At 31.1% G+C, this 10,097-nt stretch overlaps 2 protein-coding genes and 1 long non-coding RNA gene across 5 annotated transcripts; 1 reads left to right on the top strand and 2 right to left on the bottom strand.

Annotated features, from left to right (window-relative positions):
- Positions 1 to 385: 385 nt before the first annotated feature.
- Positions 386 to 2,737, bottom strand: LOC131612137 (uncharacterized). Of its 3 annotated transcripts, none has more exons than XR_009287287.1 (6): positions 2,587 to 2,737; positions 1,619 to 2,233; positions 1,458 to 1,527; positions 940 to 1,257; positions 781 to 855; positions 386 to 672 (listed from the first exon to the last, which is right to left on the bottom strand). It is a non-coding gene; the product is annotated as an uncharacterized LOC131612137 (long non-coding RNA). The 3 variants fall into 3 exon arrangements; XR_009287288.1 differs by having other exon boundaries at positions 795 to 855; XR_009287289.1 differs by having other exon boundaries at positions 940 to 1,059.
- A 2,360-nt stretch (positions 2,738 to 5,097) lies between these two features.
- LOC131614425 (large ribosomal subunit protein eL24-like) lies at positions 5,098 to 7,042 on the top strand. Its single transcript, XM_058886007.1, has 5 exons — positions 5,098 to 5,147; positions 6,100 to 6,175; positions 6,305 to 6,404; positions 6,635 to 6,784; positions 6,972 to 7,042. The coding sequence occupies exons 1-5, from the start codon at positions 5,098 to 5,100 to the stop codon at positions 7,040 to 7,042; spliced, it is 447 nt and encodes a 148-aa protein (XP_058741990.1).
- Positions 7,043 to 8,131: 1,089 nt separating this feature from the next.
- Positions 8,132 to 9,211, bottom strand: LOC131614424 (F-box/kelch-repeat protein At3g06240-like). Its single transcript, XM_058886006.1, has one exon. The coding sequence runs from the start codon at positions 9,209 to 9,211 to the stop codon at positions 8,132 to 8,134; it is 1,080 nt and encodes a 359-aa protein (XP_058741989.1).
- Positions 9,212 to 10,097: the final 886 nt, after the last annotated feature.

Here is a 10,097-nt window from a genome sequence, read left to right as displayed (position 1 = left end):
AACCATTTATCTTATCACGGTTTATTTCTTTATCATTACATAAATATGTATGTATATATATATATATATATATATATATATATATATATATATATATATATATATATATATAACTTCAACAATAATACTAATTTTTTAGACATTGAGGATTAGAATCTAAATACAAGCAAATTAACATTAACGTCAAAAACAAAATATTCATTAAGAAGTTGGAATTTATTTAATGACTAAATTGACACTTTATTGAGTTAGGTTGTGGCACCACCAAACAGGTGTTTGCACCAAATCCAATTTGACAGGAAAAACTCCACATTTGAGCCACTGACCTTCTAAAAGTCTTGCTCGTGGACTATGTATTTATTTAATGCCATCACTTTCTATTGTTCACTTATTTAATAAAATTCTCATGATTGGATACCATAATTTCATAACATGAATATATGTGTATGACATCTTGTCTAAAACATAATGATTTAGACAAAAACACAGAGTATAACTTACAGCATGAAGTCTTTGCACCAAACAAATAAGGTCATCTATATAAATATTACATGTTTCCATCTAGAGGTCAGAAGATAAAATTTAGAGTAGTTTCAAAATAGTCATGAGAGCGAAATCACGGTATTCTTCGGGTACACAGTCATTGTCATATCTGTCCACAATTTCAACCACCTAGATATCCATTGGTTAAAAAAATCACATTAAGCACATGGATAATGATTTGAAAGGAAAAAGATGAAGAAATTGCATAGCATTAATGTAAGAAGAAATGATATATACATTATACGATGCACGAAGTGTAACAATTCCAACAGGAATAAAAATTAAACCCATCAATAGAAATGTAGAAATGACCTGCAAAGAACATGATTAAGAATTAGAATTCACATTATTTTAGAAAGGCATCATAAAATATTCAAGTAATGTAAAAGAACTAACTGCTGCAGGTGTAAGGACAGGTTTACATGCTGGAAGGTTCTGCTGTCTAAACTGATAGAGTGCTACAAGTAATGTTATTGACATTTTCTTCTATACTTTTTTTCTTCTTCTGCTCATAAACTTTACTTCCATTTTACTTCCATGCTAATACATATTGCAGGGGAGGGAGTAACAATAATAAATAAGAAAGTTAGAAATGCAGAAGAGTATCCAATAATTTCTTCCAATTAAAATATGATGATAGAGATTGGAATGGAGAAAGATAGAGATCACGCAGAAGAAATGGAGTGAGATCGAGAACGAGATCGCAGTGGAGAACTGGAGTGATAATAGAACACATTAAACTGTCAGTAATAAGCCAGAACTATTTCAAATTAGTAACAATAAAAATGAAACCTATTACAGTAGGTTATTTCATGTGAAAGCTGATGGAACTCACAACAGCTTAATCCTTTATTTATGTCCATAGTGCTTATGTTTTGTAAGAAAAATCGGCAACATAAATTCTTTATCTATACCTTGCAAGCAGTTACATTAGCACTTCTGTCTTGGCAAGATGGTTACATCGCCACGAGATCCTCCCCCAATCTTTATATCACAAATTGATCAACAACATATAAGTTATTCGACATAAGCAATTGATTAATTTTTAGAAATCATATAAGTAATAAATATTAACCTGTGTTGTTTGTTCGATCTTTAGAACTTCATTCTCCACATCAGCTTCAGGGTCACCAACACATTTCTTAATTTTCTCAATAGGAAGATTTGTAGTATTAAGATCAAACTCTTAGAACATAAACAACAGCAATAAGATCAAACTCTTAGAACATAAACAACAACAATAATGCTCGAAGAATGTAGAAAAATAAGGTAAGAGAGATTAACATCTCAGATTTATATTATTTTGATACAAACCAGTAAAGTAATTTTCAATACAACTCATAAGTCATAAGTCAGAACAGGATCACACAAGGCAGCATTTTCACCATATACACATTAACAATCTTAAACCATACACTAAATCAAACCATACCATTCATTTCCATATGCACATCATAACCCGTTCAATATCATTCAATCCAAAACTGACTTGAATTATGCATTAATGAATTCAGAGTAATAACCTGCCAAATCGAAACGATCCAGGAAATTCAGTCCAAGACACTCAGCATATTCCAACCTCACTATGATGAACCATGAGCCCTGCACAAATCAGCCTGCCAACAAACCACAACTCAGCATCACATATTCAGGTACCTGCTGCATTAGTTAACCGAATTGCATTCAAACCCTGCACAAGACATATTAAAAATCATTTCAGCATTCAATGAGGATCTTTGTGCTTAAGTATCCCTATTTTCGAGGGACATGACCAACTTAATCGTAAGGCAACAAAGAGAGAGTTACCTAAAGGTGGTGTGTGCAAAGTGTGTTATTTTCAATTATTTTATCTTGGTTGTTATGGTTATTCTAGCGTTTGTTTGTTATCTTGGCATACAAGCCTAATTAAACTAGAAGTTAAATATGTACAAGTTTATAAAAATATAAAACGCGAGAAATAAAATGCGAGAAAGTAAAACCTATGCTATTACGGGGCTTTAGGATGGGGGATTACAAATTTAAACGAATGGGGATGAAACATACTGCGGCGAGAGAAAATTATGGATGGTGGTAGCTCCTTGCATCGTCGTGAATCCGGTGTGGTGGAGCGGAGGTTCGACCGGTGATTGTTCCGTTTGAACTTGATCAAAAGGATTTGTTGTCGTACAATCGGTGGTGGTTTTTATGGTGTAGAGGATGGTGTGTGGAAAAATTATATCCCCTAAGTGAATGGAATTGTTAGCTATTTGTATACACCTAAAACAATCAATAATTAATTAATAAATCACAACTCTAAATCAAATATGATTTGATTTTGATTTCTGAAATATTTTAATTATGTTGAATCTTTCCTAAACTGTACAATTATGCAATATAAAGAAATATGAACAAAATCTTTGTTAATCATTTTTTTATTTTATGATTTTTTGGTGATTTTTGGCTAAAAAGTGTATAAAAATGAAAAATTGACTATTTAAAAAATGCATATTTGATTAATACGAAAATTAATAAATAAAATGAAAAAAAAACAATTTTTTTTGTGATTTTTTAATTTAAATGAAAATAAAGTTAGAACTAAAGTAAGCAACAAATAAAAGGGAAAAATGTCAAAAGTGGAATTCAAACCCGGGACCTTGTACTTGTTAGCCTTACACTCAACTTCACTATCCACTAGGTCATTGCACTTATTCAACATAAAATGACTTTCACAAATTTATGACGGCATTTTGGGGTACAACACTGACTTTGGTTTAGCATTTTATCCACCTTATCCAAGTTGGTTTACTAGTGGAAACATTTTCAATGAACTAAAAAATGACTCTAAAAAACTTGCTAAAAGGGTGGTTTCGACTAAGTATACTCTGGACAATTTCAAAGGTTTCCTTCACTATGACTTGTCAAATATCTCTATTGTAACTCAGACATGTGAAGGTGGGGAACTAAAGGATTCCTTGGTCCTTTCGATTACTCTTTAGATTTTACTGTTTTAATGTTTAATTAACCTCAACGATGTACCTTCTTCACCAGTATACAAAAATTTATCCCGCTATCCGGGATCTCGCTATTCCCACTATTTTCACTTTAGGGAGTCGGCCGCTCCGCTACGCTATCCGGGATCCCGCTATTCCCACTATTCCCACATTTGGGAGTCGGCCACTCCACTCCACTATGTAGGATTAATAACTCTGGTAGCGTGGAGATTAAAGTATATAAATATATAACTTGTCTCTAATATGAAGTTATTCTTTGTGCTTTAGTATTCAATAAGGATTTAAATTGCGGTTGTACATATCTCTGAAATGTTAGTATTTAAGATTGAAATTCTAATTATGATGTTAAGTTTGCTTATTGAATGATAAGAATGCTTGTGTATACTACATATTTTATTAATATAGAAAGTTGATATATTTTATGTACTATATATGCAGGGTTGATTGGCTGGTCCTTAGTACTTGAATATATATATTTTTTTTTTTTAATCAAGAATTCATTAATAGAACCAAAAGTTCTAAAGCACACGATTACAAAAGGCGGAGTATGAAACAAAAACCCCGAAGAAAATTACAATCCAAATACTACCTATGAAAAATACAATAAAGGATTATTGACAAAATCATAGAAATTGTAATTGGTATGTGTAATTTTCCCAATAAAGGACCATCTCCAAAGAAGTTCTTTGATGCTCCAAATGATGTCGGATACGTTCCACGAATCGTTCCGAAAGATAATACCGTTTCTCACCTTCCATAAAGACCAACAAATAGCTAACCAAAAAATCCCTTCCCTACCGGATTTCAATTTCCTATTTTTACAAAAAGAGTGCCAATCAAAATAACAACTCCACACGTCCACGAAAACATACTCGGTAAAACCAATCCACCTAGCCATGGACTCCCAAACCAAGCAAGAAACACGGCACATAAAGATAATATGAGACCAGGACTCCCTCTCCCTTCCACAAAGGCCACAAACATTAAGAGATGAGATAGTAATTCCTCTACTAAGAAGTAAATCCCTAGTTGGTAATCTATCAAGCAAACACCTCCACCCAAAAAACTTAATTTTATTAGGCACCAACACTTTCCATAAGAGAGGGAATACTCTAGCAAGAAAAGAATCCGGGCCTCTCGGTAGATGAAAGAAGTTAAACAAAGCATAACAACTACGTACCTTAGTACTTGAATATGTCAGACACTAAATACACCTTCGATTTAAAGTCTCATGTTATAATTCCTCAAAAAGTCCAGCAGTATGATTTAGAGTTATTATGTCACCCATCCAAATTTCTTTGAAAGTAAGGTTTCACAAGTGTAAGTGTAAGATACCTTTAGTCTATTGCTTTCCGTTTACAATTTTGTTTCCATTGGTTTAAAACTCTAGTAAATTGACTTGATTGAATTGAAAGTAAAGATTATCTGATGCAAAGTGTTGATATGGGATAGACAGTTATATGATTAGGCTGCACTTATTGGTTGTGTTGACGACTTGCCAACATTTTTATCCTATCAACATATTTTAAGGACTGATATTGTTGTAGACCCACTTGCAGCAATTATGGTATTCATTGTTATTTGGATCCTCAACTTATCTCTGTTTTATAAGCTGTAAGAGATACGAGTTTTTTTTAGTTCTGGTTGGTGTAATTAATTTGTTTCGATCTCAAGTTTTCTGCACCACATTTTGGAGGTTTTGTAAGTCTCGAGTATTTTCTAAACTCGCGTGCTTACGGAAACATTATTCATGTTATATAAACTTGAAAACATTATTATTGTTTCCAAGTTTGAAAGAATGAGAGAATGAGAGAAAGTCATATCCAAACTTGAAATCCTCACGGTTACCAGAACATTATTATTGTTTCCAAGTTTGACAGAATAAGAGAAAGTCGTATTTCTTACCGTTTATAAAACATCTCCGACAGTGTACAAGATTTCCTTCTAACGATTTCAACCTCAATCAGTGTTTGTGTATTTAAATTGAAAAGTTAAGTATGTTTTTGGTCCCTATAAATATCTTAAATTTCATTTTTAGTCCCTATTAAAAAAAATGGAATATTTTAGTCCCTATAAATTTTTTATGCATGCAGTTTTAATCACTGCTATTTTTAAAGTTTTGAAAACTGTTTAATTACCCTTAAACTTTTAAATTTTTGAATATTTTTGTTCATACGTGTTTAGAATGCTTTAAAATATTTATTTACCAAATTATATAATTTTTAAAAATATTTTTAGTATTTTGAGTTTCTTTTTTTTCGAGGAACTTTTCCTAACGTTCTAATCAGTCTGTAAAATAATTATTCACAAATACACATCAATTTTATAGTAGAGATTAAAACTACGTGCATAATAATTTCGTGGGAATTAAAAAATGTCATTTTTTTAATAAGGACCAAAAACAAAATTTTATAATTTTATAAGAACCAAAAACATACTTAAATCATAGTTGTGTTTTTAATTTAATGCCTCCCTAAGTAACTGGACCATTTAGTGTTTGTGTATTTAAATTGAATTAGTAGTTCCCTCCCCAATGTAGTAATTAGTAATGATTTTGCTATATCAGAACTGAACTCTGCCGATTCAGTGGTGTAAAGATCTACCCCGGAAGAGGCATCATATTTATTCGTAGTGATTCACAGGTCATATGATTTTGATATGTATTGAGTTATGGGTTTACTCATTTATTTATTAAAATATATGTGTTGTGTTTGATAAGATTTGTTTAATCTTAGTTTTACTAATATATAAGCTCTTTGTTGATTTTGCAGGAATTTCTAATTGTGAACTCGAAATGTAAGAGGTATTTCCACAACCGTTTGAAGCCTTTGAAGCTCACATGGACTGCCATGTTCAGAAAGCAACACAAGAAGGTGATTGCTTAAGACTTACACTGATACGTTTTTAATTAGACAATATAAAAACTTAAGCTTCTAAACATAATATTTCAATCTACTTAAATAGTTACAAAGTGAAGAATTTTTAGTTTACTTGTGTTGAGTTTCACATGATGTTACCATGCACCAAGTTATTACCTTAGATCATCTTGTCCAATAGTACTACAACTTATTTCATGCTTCAATTTTATGAATGTGGTGTGCAAGACATTGCCCAAGAGGCTGTGAAGAAGAGGCACTACGCCACCAAGAAGTCATACTCTAGGTTCATTGGTGGTGCTACCTTGAAAGTCATTCAGAAGAAAAGATCTGAAAAGCCTAAAGTTCGAGATGCAGCCAGAGAAGCTTCTCTCCGTCGTGTTTCTTATATATGCAGCTAGCTATTTGAAAGCTTTTATTTTATTTTTACAAACATCTATTTTCCAACATGTTTCATGTCTTTTATTTATGAAATATCATCCCGGTTTCAGAGTTTTATCTACTTTTGTTTTTTCTCTTAAAATTATGGATTACATATCTAATTATATGAGCTCTACCTGCAGTGAAATCAAAGAGAGGATTAAGAAAACAAAGGATTTGAAGGTGTCTGCTAATCTAGAAATAAATGTCTGATGCTGGGATCAAGTTTGGCTAGTGTTATTTATCAAGGAAGAGGAAAACAATATTTCTCAAGAGAATTTATTTTCAATTTTCTCAATAATATAAAGTGTATATACTTACTATGTGACTCTATGATTTGATTATAATGATGTTATCTTTGCTCTTAAAATCTCAACAATTGTGAAACAATTTCTGTCATTCTAACTTTTTGTTCACAAAGGTTGTTTTCTTTCTTTCAGATTGAAGATATGTTCAATGACTAAATGCTCCAATTTGTCAATATTGATCTGCAGGAGGTCAAGGTACTTGAATAATATCCTTGGTCTTCTTTATTCTTCTGTCAGTTAGATGCATACAAAACTAAACTGAGTGAGCTTCATTAATATTAATAAAAGATATAAGTTTGTATATCTCTAAAGTAGTACCATAGCATTTATTTTATATTAGATTTTATAAAAAAAAATTGTAGGTGTGATTCGTGGTAACATTTTAAGATTTTTAGTTTATACATATCAATATAAATTTGGAAGCTAAGAAGAATATTTAGCAGTTTCTGTTGGAGAAAAGAAAAAAAGAAGAGAGTTGTGCATATCTTTGTAAAGCTGAAGAAGAATTTGGAAATCTATAACAGTTAATGGTAATCAAGAAAAACATATAGCTGTGCATATCAATAAATCCAAAATCAATAACAAAATATTGTGGTAGCTGCCAGTTCAGGATTCAGCTAGAATCAATTTTAGAAAACAAAAGTCTATATTTGTACAAACCTAACAAATTCATAAATAAAGCAAATCACTTTTAGCTTGTGATTTTCTGAGCTTAAAAATCGACGTCATAAAAATTCATCCTAGCAATTCAATAAATTCTGTATCAAGCTGTCAAGTAAAAAAAACAGTACAATAATGAAAGAAAACAAATTGCTAATGTTATACGACACATAAAATTCTGCAAATTTTAAAATATAATGATAAAATAAGATAAAGATTATGAAATTTTGTTCTGTCTAATAGCAGTTTCATTATTTTGCCTATCACGATTCACTTCTCATATTTCATGATACAAGATAAATATAAAAGAAAATTGTTATCAATAGTAATTTTCCTAAGTTTGACCAGTGCTAGGGAGTGAAAATAGAGACTCTGTATACACGACCAATGCGTATCCGTCAAAAAGCAGAGACTCTAGTAGCTGTCCTTTATCATTCAACTTCATCAATCCAACTACATTATTTGTTCCAACAATATCACCACTCTTTGTTAAGCATACTATGTCTAAAGATTTGTGTAAAACAGGATCAATAGAAAATTGAATAATCTTAGTCCAAGATGAGTGAACTCCATATTTTTGCATCACCCATATCTTCACTGTATTCAGGTCCTTCACCCATGCACTGATAAGTCCTCCAACTTCCAACAAATCATAATATATAGAATAATTATTACTAAAACTGAAAATAAAATCATCTGGCAAAGCTATCTCTGATATCGTCATTTCCTTTATATCAAAGGCAATAATAACATTCTTTGATTTCTCATAATTATGAACCATCCAATGGATAGATCCATTCAAGAACAACCCACATTTAGGGGTAAATTCCGATACAGAAGTCTTCATATAAGGCAAATGAGAAGCAACCTCAATTGGTTTCCACTTATTAGCTCTCAATGAGAAAATCATCAATTTAATTGGAGGCGCATCATCTTTGCCCAACCCCGAAACTATCAAGTAATCATCAGTGGGCTGGTAATATACAAAACCAGAAAGAAGTTCGTAAAGATGATTAAGTATTATATGAGAGTCGGGTATTTGTTTGAACACACCGGTGGATGGATTCAATAGATAGATGTGTGTGTCATTGTTGAAATACAGAAACCCTCTAAAACAACCTCTAATTTCAATACAACGTTGGGAACGAATAAAATCAAGGCTTAATGTAGCAGATGCAGAAGCATCGTGGAACGATGAATCAACATCTATAGATAAAGGTTGAAGAGCAGAACGTTTTATGAGGAGACGTCTGTGTGTGGCAGCATGTTGAAAATGTGAAGTAGCAAAAGTGTTACTAGAAATTAAAGAAAGCCATGATTTGCAGACACATCTGAAACGCAATAGAGGCTTCACAGGTAACCTCAACAGAATTTCGATGATCAATTCAAAAGGCAGAAACACGTTGTTCTCCATCTTGCCGACCATATCAAAGTAATTTAGGGTTTAGTATTTCTAATTCATTCAACTACTAAGACTATTTTATAGTAACGTACTAAAATTTTATTTGGTTTCAATTTTTTTAATTATAATCAAATGAATTAGATTAAAGAGTGCCATAAATAAATAGAAAAAAGAATTTTATTTGGTTTCAATTTATTTAATTTCAATTTATTTGTTAGTAGCTTTTTTAGTAGCACGTCATGATTTAGAATTAAAAATAAATAATTTTTTAGTTAGTATATTATGATTAAATGCTTTCAATCAAATCTAATAAATCAATTAGAGTTAAAGAGTATGGTAAATAAAAAGTTTAAAATAATTGAATAAAAGAAAGAAAAAAATTTGGACACATGATGTAATCTAAAATAATTTTTTTCTTTCATAATAACAGATTAAAAATAGTATTTTGCATCTATATACCTTCAAAGTTTTATAATATATTTATTTTCAATTTATTTAATTTCAATTTTAACAAATTCAACCATTTGGACCGTTTTTTAAAATAATCAACAAATTTTTGTTATTTTATTTAAGGGTTAAATAAGTTTTTATTCCTGTAAATATGACACTTTTTTAATTTAGTCCCTACAAAAAATTTCTTCGAACTTTAGTCCTTGTAAAATATTTCGTCACCATGGTTGGTCCCTCCTGTTAGATTCCACTAATGGAGGGTGAAGTGTACCATAGACGTGGAGCTTTTTTTTGTCTGATTCGCCAGCGTGAATATGTGATAAGGGTAATCTTAAGACTTACATGATTTCACCCTCCAATACTTCCATTGTGCTTTCGTTATCACTCTCTCTCCTTTGAAACGCAAACCCTATAATCTGTTGAGTATATAATTTATATTTTCTATCGT

The sequence above is a fragment of the Vicia villosa genome, linkage group LG6 (assembly GCF_029867415.1).
Source record: "Vicia villosa cultivar HV-30 ecotype Madison, WI linkage group LG6, Vvil1.0, whole genome shotgun sequence".
NCBI lineage: Eukaryota > Viridiplantae > Streptophyta > Magnoliopsida > Fabales > Fabaceae > Vicia > Vicia villosa.
Note: the sequence above shows the minus strand (reverse complement) of the source record. Positions and strands in the feature narration are given on the sequence as shown.

Bases quoted from the DNA above. Each gene is read 5' to 3' on its own strand.
- LOC131614425 (XM_058886007.1), top strand. From the start codon at position 5,098: ATGGTATTCATTGTTATTTGGATCCTCAACTTATCTCTGTTTTATAAG. The intron at 5,148-6,099 runs GTAAGAGATACG...TTGCTATATCAG, and splicing joins TTATCTCTGTTTTATAAGCT to AACTGAACTCTGCCGATTCA. The intron at 6,405-6,634 runs AGGTGATTGCTT...AATGTGGTGTGC, and splicing joins GTTCAGAAAGCAACACAAGA to AAGACATTGCCCAAGAGGCT.
- LOC131614424 (XM_058886006.1), bottom strand. From the start codon at position 9,211: ATGGAGAACAACGTGTTTCTGCCTTTTGAATTGATCATCGAAATTCTG.